Source organism: Amblyraja radiata, chromosome 5, assembly GCF_010909765.2.
Source record: "Amblyraja radiata isolate CabotCenter1 chromosome 5, sAmbRad1.1.pri, whole genome shotgun sequence".
In the NCBI taxonomy this organism is placed as follows: domain Eukaryota; kingdom Metazoa; phylum Chordata; class Chondrichthyes; order Rajiformes; family Rajidae; genus Amblyraja; species Amblyraja radiata.
Genome location: NC_045960.1, coordinates 71,319,352 through 71,335,393, shown reverse-complemented (window position 1 = coordinate 71,335,393; position 16,042 = coordinate 71,319,352). Strand labels below are relative to the sequence as shown.

Sequence of the window (16,042 nt, the reverse complement as noted above, 5' to 3'; positions counted from 1 at the left end):
ACGATTTTTTAACTTGCTTTGAAAACTAAGTTGTTGGGGAATTAATGTTGCTGCAAGTATGTTTTAATGTAGATGCATGGTCAAACAGCATATGGACACTTTACGGTGGCTTTTCAAATTTGAGGTTTGCTTTTAACATCAAGGCTGCTTTCAACAAAGTACAATACACAGGATCAAAAACAGATGTCACTTGAGGTCAAAAGGAAAACTTGAAATTGCGTCCAAACAAAATGGTTGTATGGTTACAGTTGACAGAACATTAGCACATGACTGCGGTTGTTCTTTAGGACAGCATGCATCACCCAACCATCTTCAATGGTTGAACATGTTAAAATCATCAAAAGACAAGAATAGGCAAATTTGGTGGCATTGAAACAATTTTTTGGTTTCATTCAATTCTCCAATAATAAAGCAATTTACACAGGAACTAGATAATAGTCAGGCTTGGGTTTACAAATGAAAGATAACATCCATATCGCATAAGGAATGCATAATGACCAGCTCAAACAAGAGAAAGACCAGCTATTGCCCCTTCACCTTCAGTTTCATCATTATCACCATCTTCTCCACAATCAACACTTTGGAGGTCACCACAGATAAAAAGCTGAATGATTCCAGTTATATCAACAGCACCGGGGCAGAGACGGGATGTTCTGGGATAATTGGTTCATGTTTTTATCTCTCAAAAACGTCATGGAATAATCATCATTTGCCCAAATATGTGCTGTTGGAATAATGGTCTGGGATTTTCTTCATTCACAGCAAATCTGTTTTCCCAGTCATTAGATTCAGTGTGAAATCCACCCGGCATCAAAGGGCAATGTATGTTGCATTCTGCAGAGTACTCTGTCGTTGATCGTCTGTGGCAGAAACTCACTTGTCTGGTCAGAAACTCCACTATTGAATCGAGTAACCTTACCAATTATCTCCAAATTATTATTAAAAACACTAACTGTCCTAACATGATAGCTATTGCAGCTGGATACATTTCATTGAGTTCCCCGTTTCACCACCGTTTTGGGAGCACCATAAAGATGGACGTGGGCATAATTTGGCAATAAATTGAACTTTCCCAGTAATATCTTTATCCTAGGAACAAATGAAATAAATCATCCCATTAATTGCTTGGTGCCCGGGAGGCACATTGATGGATCATTGTTGAAAAAGAAAATACAGCAAGATTTATTGGCACCCAATGATATCAGGCAATGAATTTCAAGCTCCTTACTTCACATCAGTGACAGTTTAGAGCACCAGTTTGAAAACACCCATTAAGTATAAGTGCTTGATTGTAGTCTGGGAAGGCTGCAAGGAAATACATTTTGGTTTTAGAGATACAGCATGGAAACTGATCCTTCGGCCCACCGAGCCTACACTGACCATCGATCACACATTCCCACTGGTTCAATTTTATCCCACTTTCACATCCACTCCCTAAACACACAAAGGACAAATTTAAAGAGGCCAATTAACCAGCAAATCCACATTAATTTGGGATATGGGTGGAAACTGGAGCACCCGGAGGAAATCCAAGTGATCACGAAAAGAACTTAGAAACTCCATAGCAACAGGGTCCATGGTCAGGATTGAACCTGGGTCTCCAGTGTTGTGAGGCAGTGGCTCTACTAGTTGTACCGCGGTGCCTCTTTTGAGGTGAGTTGGGCCCATAGCAAAGTTGCTGAAAGATGTTACCAGTGATCTATGTATGAAACCATGTTTAGAAGTTTGTGATGTTTGTGGATGTCACACACCTAAACTGTTGTTTTCTTTTATGATGTGGCAATATCCTTGCATCTCGTGTAAAATGGCTGACATCACTCTGACTGCCTTCGTAGAACAATGAATTTATTTTGAAAGTTTTTATTTCAAAACAAGTATTTTTTTATTTTTTTTATTTTACTGCCATTAAATTTGAGACTGATAAATAACTTACATCCAGTTTCTGCAGTGTTTCATCGGGTTGATAGTAATGTTCTTTTGTTATTCTGAAATATCTTTAAATAATTCATATCTCAATCAAATATTATCTCTGATCAGACGACACCAAGAACTGCAGATACTGGAATACGTAAGTAAATGCAAAATGCTGGAGTAACCCAGTGGGTCAGGCTCCATCTCTGGAGGGAATGGTTAGGGGACATTTTGTGTTGGGAATGGTCAGCAATGGAAGCTTTGCAGAATTAATGGGCAGAGTATTTTGAAGTATTCAGCTATCTGAAAGATCATTCACAAATTTCTACTCTTTATGCCAGCTCGGTTAGTGGAAATTCACTCCCATAGAATTCACAAACCACTACCAAGAAATACATTCCCAATTTAATAAATCTATGATATTTACCTTCTAATTCATCCAGCATTGGATCCTTGAGAACTTTTTGATTTATTCTTTCAGTCCAAATGTTTCTTAATGTTATTTTAATCCTTAATAACTCCATCAGTGAAGCAAATTACATTACTTCAGCTGCTGTAGAAGTTTAGTTCTGACTGTTCTCCTCTGTATGATTTGGCACATATTGCATGCATTAAGCATGCTTGTCATTCTACTGTTTCTATTAAAATATTACCTTGCAATCTTCATCAGCAAATCTTAACATTGCTTTTCTTTGTTGATAATTTGTGTGAGCACGTGGCTTAATCAGAAAACATCACTTTATTGAAAAGAATGGATAATTGCTTTTTGCCAACTTTTCCAAAAACTTTCTTCCAATCATTTGCAAATGTTCTTACTTGTTCTGCATAATCCTTTTTCAAAGATTATCTTACAATAGCTTCATTCTGTCAATTAATTTACAATTTCAAGAGAAGTGGATATCAATAGCATAGTCATCACATTCATTGTCCATACCCAATTGCCCCAAACTGAGGAGACAGTTAAGTTGAGAGTCAGGTGTATATGCTAGAGCAGGTGGGATGGCAAATTTCTTCCATCTACATTTTACGCTGCCTCGGCAAGGCCACCAGCAGAATCAAAGACGAGTCTCCTCCTGTCACTCCATCTTCTCCCCTCTCCCATCAGGCAAAAGGTACAGAAGTTTGAAAACGCATGCCTCCAGATTCCGGGACAGTTTCTTCCCAGCTATTATCAGGCAAATTAACCATCCAATCACCAACTAAGGAGCGGTCCTGAACTATCCTCTACCTCATTGGAGAGCTTCAAACTATTTCATCGGACTACTGGACGTTATCTTGCTCTGAACGTTATTCCCGGTAACCTGTATCTGTACACTGTCGACAGCTTGATTGTAATAATATATAGTCTTTTCGCTGACTGAATAGCTTGCAACAAAAAGCTTTTCTCCGTACCTCGGTACACGTGACAAGAATAAACTAAACTAAACTAAAAACATTCTTCAACCAAATGTGGTTCTACAACAATCCTATAATTTTACGGTTACCTTTACTGAGGCTAACCCGTTTCTCTTTATATTCCAGCGGTATTTAATTTCTTGAATTTATATTCCTCAGCTGTTATGATGGATTTCAAATTCTTGCCTCTGGATCAATGGACCAGATTTGTGACTGCTCGTCTAGTAATCTGTGTTGGCTAATGGACATCTGAATTTCCCTGAGGGGATTAATAAAGTATTTATCTATCTATCTATCTATCTAATCTGACCATGATTGCCATTGTAATGGCTCAATTTCCCTTTAATTTGAATTGTATTTATGTTCTCCTATTTCTAATACTTTTTCTTGTTTGTGTCAATAATTTCCCTCAAATACCACTGAATCTAATCCACTTTTTTTTTCAGATTATTCAAACCTACTTCCAGCAATTTCCTGTACACGATATGTTCTGTGGTAGTGAAGTGGTTGAACCACAAAATCTACATCTCTTCCATGACCTGTAATGAAGTACTGATTTTTTTTTGCACATCTTCAGAGACTTTATTTTTATTCCAAATCACAGGCTTTTCATCATACATGCTTTTCATCATCTATTGTTACTGTCAACCTCAAATGTCCTGTGATTTAAAGCCACAAATAAATCTCCAATATATCCATTGACATAATTGCCTTCATTGATTGGGGCATTGAGTATAAAAGTTGTAAGTCATGTTGCAGCTGCACTTTGGCTAGGCCACATTTAGAGCCGCATGTGCATTTCTGGTCACCCAATTACAGGAAGGATGTGGAGGCTTTAGAGATGGTGTAGAAGAGGTTTGCCAAGATATTGCCTGGTTTAATAGCTAAGGTCAGTGTCTCAAAGTTAAAGAATTTTCAAAAGATTCAGGTATTTTGTGCTTAATTATAGACTGCAGTACTTTCAAGATTCAATTCCTCATGTTGGATTTTTCCTACTATTCTGACATTAAAACATTTATTGTTTTTCACACTAATGCAAGGTCACGTCTCTATCAAAAATAAAGCATGAGGTTGGTCACAAACAAGTCTGAAACAGATTCAGGGTGGTTTGCTCCCCAAAAGAAACTTTAAAATGGAAACTGTACACTCATGATAGAACTGCACTTAACCTGATATAGCTGCCAACACTTTGTTGAACAGCAATCAAGGAAAGGTGTCAGCACTTTAAGATACACACCCAACAGCAGTCAGACAAGACAGAAAATACCTCCATATCTTTCTGAGTTGGTACAGATGTCCTAGCCAATTCAATTTATATGAAGGGGGAAATCCTGTTATCGGTAAGTGCTGGCAGGATTGAGATGGGGAATCAAGGAAATTCACACTGTAGCAAGATACATCAGCACTTGTGGAATGCAACCTGACACAATGGGTGAGAAACCTGGTGCAGGAGCTTGCAAGAAGGCAGATGCATGCAACTGCATTGCTTAGAGGACTTAGAAGAGGATCAGAAATGGAGACGGAATGAGATGGTTAGCCTACAGAAAATGTTAAAGAACATGGAAGAGTCAATCTTGATGCTGTCACAAGAACTATGGGAGTTAGGAGACAATGACCACCTTTCTTCAAGTCATGTGCTTTTCTTTACAAGAGCCCAATGACCATGTTGCCAAAGTGCTTATTAAAGACACTTGGACAGGATAGAAAAGGTTTAGAAGGAACTGGGCCAAATGCGGACAAATGGGAGTAGCTTAGATGGGGCATTTTGGTCAGCGTGGACGAGTTGGGTCAAAGGGCCTGTTTCCATGCTGTATGATTCAATGACAGCAATGCAAATAACAGCTTCTGTCACGAAAATTAGGGTGAACATTCCACATCCCAGAGCTAACCATTCCAGGCTGCACCTAGGCTAGCAGACTAGCAGACTGATGCTGGCCTGTCTCAGGACAGGAGCCTCAGGTCTCGTACAAGTAGGATGAGGAACAGCTTCTTCAACAACACTATCACATTGCTGAACTCGGAGTCCTGCCGATAGATTTCTTCAGTCTCTCCGTCCACATTGTTTGCTTATTCTGTATTTTTATTTCTATATTGCACTATTACTACGAACAGACGCTAAACTGCAAGTAGATGACCAAGATAACTGCTCGGCTAAACACAAAGTGCTGGTGTAACTCAATGGGTCAGGCAGCATCTGTGGATTGAATGGACAGATGATGTTCCAGGTCTGGACCCTTCTTCACCTGCTAGACTATCTTTTTAATAGAAGAAAAAAAAACAGTTGCTTCTGTGATGCAAGATGGAATTCTCTCTTTGGGTAACATCACCTAACAGTTCAATTTCTTCCTGCTTGTGCAGCTTGAAGAAATTGGTCCAAGGCTGTGGTGAGCAGAAGATTCAGAAATATGACGTGGTTGTTACTCATGTAGGCTGGAATGATCCAGTGACCGAGAAATGGATAATCACATTGTCACCTTGGTTTCCAGAGAGAGCGAGAGAATTCAGTTCATGCTCAATGGCCTAGCTGCATGTCATCGTACAAATGTCATGCATCTCTATAACATCTGCCTTGGAAAACCTGAAATTGCACTTGCATTCTGCAACTGACAGATGCAGGTAGCTCATGGAAATGGTGTGGGAATACGCTGTCTGTAGATGGGCCCATTTATGCCTCATGTCCAGAGGTCTGCAACCCTCCTTCAATAATCTGTCTGTCCCATTGGAATGCCACAACTGTGCAAACAATGCCAGAATTGTGGGTGAAGATGAGGTCCATTGCCATGTATTGTGGCTGGGTGCTCAGTCCGTTTTCATGAGTTTAGCTTGAGTTTACCCAAAAATGATTGCTTGTACAATTTGTTCCAGCTAATATTTTTTAATCACGTAACAAGCTGAAGTTAATTTGCATTTATTTTTTATATTTCAAGTATTTTCTATTTGTTTTTTTATTCATTGAATTGTATAAATTAATTGCAATTGCTTAGATCCTGTGATTTTACTTTCTCTGAGAGGTAGCTAGATGTTGACTTTCCCTTAAACATGTAAAACCACTGCTGTCTATCCCATTTCTAGGCTCAGATGCTATGCTAGCTGGTACCATTCTTTGATTTCTCCCTCACATTTTATTAACAAAGGAGTGACATACATTTTTACCAGTCTACTATTTATTTAGTCCCTCAGAAAAAGTGAAATCACAGGGCAAGAGAGAATTTCATCAATTTGTATGATTCAAAGATTGAGAAATTGAAGACGAAAATACCTGGAATATAAAACATCATGATAAATCAAGTTAATATAAACAAGTTTATTATTTAATAAAATGCTTAACTTTTAAAATTGGGCAAGTATATTCTGAACGATGAACTCACTTTACACAAAATATACCATTTCCTTAGGGCCAGACTTTATTTAAATCTGTTCCCTCAGCAAGATTCACAAGATATTTTAACTCACTAACTTGTGAGTGAGCATGTGTGGGATTAAGCTGTAATTTCAATACACAGAATACACAGCCAGCAAAGTTAATGGATGGATTAACATAAAGTTAAAATTATAATTATGAGACAAAAACTATAGATAAGACAAGGTGGAAGGTAAGTGAATAACATCAAACATTAAAATGATATGGGGTTTTTTCTCTATTTCTTGGGGCAAAGCTAATCTTGGAATACATTCTTCAAAGTCTGAAGAAGGGTTTCGGCCCGAAACGTCGCCTATTTCCTTCGCTCCATAGATGCTGCTGCACCCGCTGAGTTTCCCCAGCAATTGTGTGTATCTTGGAATACATTGTCCAGTTTCCATTTGCCCCCATCACTGTCATGAAGTTTAGGATGTATATTCACTCATCTAATGACTGCTTTAATAATGTAGTGTGAGCTTACTGCAACTCCCCAGTACTTACACTGGGCAACTGCTGGATGAAGAAACCTCAGATTCAATCTTGTACAAATGTATTCATTTATTCAGTTAGATATTTATGTGATTAACAGCTTTCAGGAGTATAAAATACAACAAATCCAAATCATTTGGACTACAAGCACTTTAGTGAGTTAGTTATTTCTGAATTAGTTAGCTATTTATAGAATTTTAATATTTCAATTGTATTTTTAAATGAATTTGATGATGTTGAGCATACAGCTCTCAAACACAGTATGTTTAACAGAATGTCAAAACAGGATGTGCAGAACATTTTTTCAATGTTTCTCTCCAAAGATCTATTTTTCTTTTGAAAAGACGGATTGAGGTGGGTTTTTCCTTTGTTGAAAAATTAAATTTACCCAGCATTTTCACTGCAGGTATAAAGTAAGTCTAACAATGCATATTCTCCCAGAGGTAAGATCACATCTTGCTAATGAGTGAATTTAGTTCAAAGGCTTCTCCACAAAGAAGAGGACATCCTTCTGCTGAGCTGCTGAATGTTATGCATTAGTGAAGACAAGTTCATTGAACAATTTTTGACGTTATTTGAAGAACAGCAAGAGAAACGGGCTGTTTATATTTATGAATTTGTTAAGCCATTCAATTCGATCAGATTGATCTGTATCTTAACCTCCTTGAACTATGTACATTCCATACTCATCAATGCCTCACAAAATATTTTGCGTGTAACTGAATTGTGTGGGTCATATCTATAAACCAGAGGAAATGCCCAAGAAATGAAAGTGTCTTACTCCAAAGAAAATGGTGGTAATTGTACTGCCTGTGATACTGACATAAGAAGCATAGCAGTGGATAATTTGAGTGATTAAAGCATGTTTATGTTATTCATAACATTACTCCAGAGGATCCACCTAATAAATGGGTTTTTTCCTGAATACAATTGTCATACATTCAGAAACAATAAACATAAAATCACTGAGATCTTGACCAACGTAAAATAACTACTACTGAAGAAAGAAAGTTTGATCATCAAACAAATTATTTGCATGTGAAGAAAAACATTTTTGGTAAAACACTCTTGTGAACCTGTTCACTCAACAATTTAGAGAGTTTTGGATGTATGGTTGATGTCAGTAACTGCTGTGAGATTTGGGCTGCCAAATTTAAGCTCTATTTTAGCTCTTAAATACTTGCTGTCAGTTAATAGTAAATTCCCAGGTCTGCATTTTGTCAGAAGATTACTTTGTTTTACTATCTTTGTTCTGATGGATGGTCATTGAATCAAATAATTGCATTCCCCGGAGAGAACAAAACATCTTCAATATCTATTGACAATGTTGAATCAATTAATCGTTTACAAGTACTTTTTTTGATCAACTGTTCTACAATAACTGGTGCAAACTGCATATACTCCATATACATATTTTTTTCCATGACTCTTCCATTGTTTCCCTAGTTTTAGTTTGCTTTCTTTTGCAACCAAATGTACATGACCTATTAATTAATGTTTAATTGATACATTAAGAAAAATACCTGTTAAGTAGAAGATTATTTACATGGTTGTTAAATGTAAGCAAGACTGACCATTTAAAAGGACTAGACAGTTAATTTGAAAGGATGTATAGTATGCATGCCAAGTACACGACATGTTCCAAAGAAAAGCTCCACCCACATAATACTACAATTCCTGTATTTTTCGTTAAATGGCTGGGTGGGGTGGGGGGGTGAATGGCCAGCTTGTGCTCTTGTTTTATCTTGTGTTGAAGCAGTGTTGCTCTTTTCTAACTATCAATTTTGTTCATTATTTTGGATCAATATAGCGTCACTTCCTTGGTGATTACTTGATTACTTTTTAGTACTAGCTCTGACATTCAAATTTTGCTTCCGCAAGGTTATCAGATATTTAGCACTATGCACCTCCTAGTTCAGAAGTAATCACATGCTCAATAAAAAATATTGTTATGCTATTGCAACCACACGGCTAATTTTCTGTGATAAGGCTTTGCAATCTTTATGCATAATCTGATTAAAGTTTCAATGTAATAATGTCCTTATGTCTTTAAAAGATTTACTTATTTAAAGAATAAAACTTTATTTATTCAATAGGTTTCAATTTTGCCTAAATTATATTCTACTTATTTCAAATAGCAGGAATGGGGTACTGATTTTAGATGAACAGCCATGATCTTATTGAATGGCGGTGCTGGCTCGAAGGGTCGTATGGCCTACTCCTGCACATAGTGACAAAATCTTAGGTGATGTTTAGGGATTTTGATTTTCATTAAGATTGATGATTCATATTTAATTCATGTGGAGAAAAATAAGGTTGTGTTGAGCAATAAAATTCACAATGTTATAATGCTGTCACTGATGTGTATTTGTAACATGGCAAGTTTAATAAGATTTTAATGATTTGCTTTTCCTGCAGACATTGAGCTGGCTGATGTCTTTGGACTGAATGGACAAATAGAACATAAATTAGATTTTCTCAGGAAAAAAGTTCCAAAGGATACCAAACTTGTGCTGATTGGTCATTCGATCGGTTGCCATATGATACTCGAAATGATGAAACAAGAACCAGAATTACAGGTGATTGTTTTGATTGGATGATTTCACCTATTTGACGTAGGCTATTTTAATACTATTTCCTTACAAGTTATATTAGCCAAGATCTAAGAAATGTGTACATCAACTACCTGTTGTATGCTCTTTTACTTTCACAACAGAATGTATTTGTCATTATTGCATAATTTCCATGAAAATATGAAAATGTGTGCTAAAGGTATTGTGTTAAGTCAAGTCAAGTCAAGTTTATTTGTCACATACACATACGAGATGTGCAGTGAAATGAAAGTGGCAATGCTCGCGGACTTTTGTGCAAAAAGACCAACAACCAAACAACCAAACAAACTATAGACACAATCATAACACACATATTCTTTTACATAATAAATAATGGAAGGAAAAAGTTCAGTAGATTTAGTCCCTGGTGAGAAAGGCGTTTACAGTCCGAATAGCCTCTGGGAAGAAACTCCTTCTCAACCTCTCCGTTCTCACCGCATGGCAACGGAGGCGTTTGCCTGACCGTAGCAGCTGGAACAGTCCGTTGCAGGGGTGGAAGGGGTCTCTCATTATATTGTTGGCTCTGGAGTTGCACCTCCTGATGTATAGTTCCTGCAGGGGGGTGAGTGAAGTTCCCATAGTGCGTTCGGCTGAACGCACTACTCTCTGCAGAGCCTTCTTGTCCTTGGCAGAGCAATTCCCAAACCAGATGGTAATGTTCCCGGACAAGATGCTTTCCACCGCCGCTGCGTAGAAGCACTGGAGGATCCTCGGAGACACTCTGAATTTCCTCAATTGCCTGAGGTGGTAAAGGCGCTGCCTTGCCTTACTCACGAGTGCTGAGGCATGTGATGCCCATGTCATATCCTCGGAGATGTGGACTCCCAGATATTTAAAACAGTTCACCCTATCCACAGGATCCCCATTTATCCTCAATGGAGTGTACGTCCTCGGATGATGTGCCCTCCTAAAGTCCATGATCAGCTCCTTCGTTTTTTTGATGTTCAAGATGAGGCTGTTATCCTGGCACCAGAGTGCTAGATCAGCCACCTCCTCCTGGTAGGCCTTCTCGTCGTTGTCTGAGATCAGGCCCACCACCACAGTGTCATCAGCAAACTTAATTATTGAGTTGGAGCTGAACCTAGCCACACAGTCATGGGTGTACAGGGAGTACAATAGGGGGCTGAGGACACAACCCTGGGGCGATCCTGTGCTCAGGGTGAGGGACTTCGATGTATTTCCTCCCATCTTGACTACCTGAGGCCTGGCGGTGAGAAAGCCCAGGACCCAGGCACACAGGGAGGTGTTGAGCCCCAATTCCATTAGCTTCCCGGCCAGTCTGGTGGGGACTATCGTGTTGAAGGCTGAACTGTAGTCTATGAACAGCATCCTCATGTAGCCCCCCTTCTGGCTGTCCAGATGGGAGAGAGCGGTGTGCAAGACCTGGGAGACCGCATCGTCCGTGGATCTGTTCGGACGGTATGCGAACTACAACGGGTCCATGTTCCGAGGGAGGAAGGCGCAGATGTGTTTCTTCACCAGCCTCTCAAAGCATTTCATGACTACCGAGGTAAGGGCCACCGGACGGTAGTCGTTCAGACAGGCTGGGGAGGCATTTTTTGGTACCAGTACAATGATGGATTTTTTGAAGCAGGCAGGGACCACGGACTTGTCCATGGAGAGGTTGAATAATGTAGTGAGCACTGGAGCTAGCTGCGTAGCACAGGACTTGAGTACTCGCCCCGAGATGCCATCGGGGCCTGCAGCTTTTCTCGTGTTCACCCGTGTCAGAGCCCTCCTCACGTCGTGCTCGGACAGCGAGAATGTGTGCACATTCCTCCCTTCAGCTTCGGTAGCCAGCCCGCTGGCGGTATTGTCGATAGTCGGCAGACCTGGGGTGGTGTTGCCCCTCTCGAAACGAGCGTAAAAGGAGTTCAGGTCATCAGCTAGGGAGGTGCCGGCACTTGCGGATGAGGGAGGGGTGCTCCGGTAGTTGGTTACAATCCGTAGCCCCTGCCACAGACTTCTGGTGTCCTGCTGCTCCATCTGTAACTCCACCTTGTCTCCAAATGTACAGAATTGATGGTGCAATACATGCCTCAAGAAATGTTTACAGCTCACATATTGGAACAGTTGTGTAACAATCATTCTATACAGCAGACAAATAATGTGAATTGAATATGAACAGATCTGATTTTTCTTTCCCTCAAAAAAGGTCTTGCCACACAAAATACCCAGCTGAGGCAGACAGCTAGGCATTCCATTCCTTGGCTTCTATTGATGTCAAAACAAGAAAGCTTGGCATAAACAACTTTTTAGATGAGCAAATGAAATCAAAAATCAAAAACTACAAGAACAGGAGTAGGACTTTAGCTCAGCAAATGAAATGAAAATGTCATAACATAACCAATTGCAAGAACAAGAATAGGGCTTTGTTGAATTTAAATATAATGTAGTATTTTTTACCATTTTCTTCCCAGTTTGGATCTTTCAAGGAGTCTCAACATTTTGCTTACTTTTTATGATTTTTTTTGTGGCCAAACCTGAGCAAGTATGGGTTTTTTTTATTGGCCCTTTTGTGTCTATATCCATTGCAGCTTAATGCTCAATTCTGTTTTAACAAATTTAACAGAACTGCTACGTAGGTTCCTGTTGATGCTATTTCCTACTGGACCAATTTCTTCAAGCTGCACAAGCAGGAAGAAATTGAACTGTTAGGTGATGTTACCCAAAGAGAGAATTCCATCTTGCATCACAGAAGCAACTGTTTTTTTTTTCTATTAAAAAGATAGTCTAGCAGGTGAAGAAGGGTCCAGACCTGGAACATCATCTGTCCATTCAATCCACAGATGCTGCCTGACCCATTGAGTTACACCAGCACTTTGTGTTTAGCCGAGCAGTTATCTTGGTCATCTACTTGCAAAAGCATAAATGTTCCAGCTTAATTAGGAAAGTGGCCCAAAGCCTGTTGAATTAACACAAATTACTGAAGGAGGTGATCATGTGCCAATCTTTAATTTTAGCTTAAAGGGGATCTGGAGCATCATTGGCATGATTCAACCTGAGCCACCCATCCAGATGTTACTTTGATGTTGTGAGGTCTACAGCAGATTCAATTTAGTCAATTTTATTTTATTTAGTCAATTTTATTCGTCACATACACCCGAAGGTGCAGTGAAATAGAATTCCAGGCTTCTAAGAAAGTGTAACCACTTATCCTTCTGCTAAGCTAAAAAATAAGTACGCCAACTAAACAATAGATGGAACTTGTAATATTGTATTAACATGATATTTGATCCATGAAGGATTTTTTGCTGGCTGGATATCAGACCCACCATTGTGACACTGGCAAAGAACCAAAGTTTTACTTTTGAAATATTTAGTTAGCCAACCTGATCTCTTTCTCTTTCCCTTCTCTGACCCTTCAAAGAAGGGGATTCCAAGTGCAATTCTGAAAAGCACTAGGTTATACTCAAATAACACTTTCCTTAAGTTATGGGAAGATGTTGTAGCAACTTCAAATGGATGGGGGGGGAGAAAATCCTTCACTACTTCATTTCCAGCAACTTAGTATGGGTTCTTACTATTTCCACAGAAATGTGGGATTAACTTCCTTCTATAATGGCTCGGATGTTTATAAAAGAGCAGCCAAAATGAATAACATTTTTGTTTCAGAAGCTTGAACATCAATTACCAACAGTCAAGTCTAACCCAGATAATTTAGCCTATTATTTCACGAAAGTACTTAGAACTTTACAAATTTTTGGTGCTGTCACTTCCAGTGCTGAAAAAGATTGCATGCATTTCCTATGCAATCAAAGTCTCATAGATCATAAAACAGTACAGCACAGGAACCGGCCCTCCATGTCACAACGTCGCTACTGAATATGATGCTACATTACATAAATCTCCCGTGCCAGCACTTGATCCATATCTCACCATTCCCTGCATATCCAGGTCCCTATCTAAAAACTTCTTAAATGCCACTGTTGCATCTGCCTCCACCACCACCCATGCTCTGAATATTTACTGTAAACTTTGCCCCTCAAACCTTAATGTCCTCTAGTCCTTGACATTTTCATCCTGGAAAAAAGCTCTGACTGGCCACCCTTTCTATGCCTCTCATAATTTTATATATACTTACATCAGCTCTCCTCTCAGCCTCCGACACTTGAGAAAACAATCCAAGTTTATCCAACCTGTTTTTATAGGTAATACCTATGTAGGTCATATCATTATGGCCTATCTTAACTATGGACTGAAATACTGTTTCAATGTTAGTTTAACCATCTAAATAGAAAGAGAGCATATTATGCAAAAGGCTAAAATGATAGAACAAGGCTGAGAAACACAATCATATAGCATGATTTATTTCAGCACAGGATAAAATGTACTTACCACTAAGTGAAAAGCAAGAACAACCATTTTAAGCCTCTGTACTTATCTTCTCTGTCCAGCTATCTGACTGATCAGGGATTCTCCCACCATTCCTCTAATTGGCATATTATTTCTGACTCCCAACACATCCATAGCCACAGTGGGCACTGACATACTCCTGCACTGACTCTATGTTGCCTCAGTTAGGACATTTAACTATTCCAGGGGGGGAGTGTGGTCCTTATTTCCTTCAATGACATTTTTCACCAAATGTGGTTCGTGTTAAATTACCTATAAATCTTAACAAATTCCCTTGTAGCATTTATACAGAGGCTGTGGAAAAATGTCAGAAGGATTATCATTGTGGGTGGAGGGATGAGGGTGAATGAATGTGGTAGGTATTTGTTACATCATACCAAAATGGTAGTATGAAAGCAAACCCTATCATGCATTAGCTCTTTTGTTAATCTTTATGATTTGCACACAATGAAAAACATTTAGAAAACCCTTTGGCAAAGTGTCAAAACAATGTTACCCGAGTCAATCCTGAAACAAAGACTTTCAGTGAACATTTCAAATTGGAAACATACTTCTATTTTAAAGGGACAGTATTTCTTTTGTCCATCTATATACTGGCTAAACCTCTCTTCTGTATCAAATACCGAAACTCAAACCTCACTATTATGATGTTGCGCTGCTTTTCATTTAAGCCATGCTTTTGCATGAGCTGTCATCGTTGTACTAAGTACAAATTACTTAGTGATGTTCAGGTTTATTTGAAACCAACTCGATGAATTTATGTTGAACTCCAGGGTAAGTTGGAAATCTTATTGGGTAGATGGTGTTTTCCAAGTTTTAAATAGGACATCCTGATGACGAGCCAACAGAAATATTGGCTGAAAATCTTGACTGTGTAGCACTGTTATCTGGAAGCACTGGGTGCCAGTTTTGTTCCAATATGGCGCACAATATACATGCTGATTTATAATGCAAACATTCAGGGTCAATATATTGGAAAGGGAGCTGTTCTGTGCAACATTCTCACATACCAACTGCATGCTAAAATAGACATATTGTTAATATGATGTGTACATTATGAACATGGATTTTAATGATGCAACTGATGTATTCAGCTTCTATTGAGCATTTAACATTGCTTTCTCTGGGGACTGTTTAAAGATTTAATCAGTTACTTGCAGATGATTCTGCAAAGTGTTTGTCAGAGTAATGTACCACATAGTAATTCTCCAGATCTTGTAGCAAATTATGAAATCTACTGTAAAGAAGAATTGAGTCTTCACTTCAATGCTTCAGCTAAACTCCGTTAATTCTAGTAATGGAGCATAATAATGTTGGAGGAATTGGGAGATTGCACGCAGAACAGGGCAACCTGTTGAAAGAGAATGTAGGGGGAAGTGTTGAGGGAGAAGAATCAACAACAGGATGTCCAGTCTAGCAAGGAGCTGAAGCGACTAAATCTCCACAGTCCAATTACGAGGAGATTTTGCTTCGGAAAGGAGATCCTAACCAAAATACCCCAAAAAGTAACTCTCAGCAAATAAAATCTTTCACCTTTCATAACTAAAGCATGAAATGTGTCACAAGTTACTTTGGAAGTATAGCCGCTATTGTAATGTGAGAAACATTACCTACCTATGCACAGCAAGCACACAATGCCATCAGATGATGGTCTGATAATAGATCTAAATAATGTGGATGAGTAACCAGTATTTACCAGGCTGCAGGCAACCGTTCTCCTGCTCATTTTCTGAAAGATTCTTGGGATATTTTGGGTCAACTGGAGAAGACAGAGCAAGCCTCAGTTTAAAATCTCATCCTTAAATGGTGCTTCAGACAATGCTTCAGACAATTCAACCCCTTCAGAGTTAGATTGGAGTGCAAACCTAGATTTTGATCT

General features: G+C 38.9%; 1 protein-coding gene across 1 annotated transcript in view; it reads left to right on the top strand.

Moving 5' to 3' along the window:
- The window catches only part of ldah (lipid droplet associated hydrolase), a 295,875-nt gene that overhangs the window by 180,555 nt on the left and 99,278 nt on the right, over window positions 1-16,042 (top strand). The window contains exon 5 of the mRNA XM_033021529.1: window positions 9,614-9,774. Within this exon, the coding sequence (XP_032877420.1) occupies window positions 9,614-9,774 (161 nt within the window). The remainder of the gene's footprint in view (window positions 1-9,613; window positions 9,775-16,042) is intronic.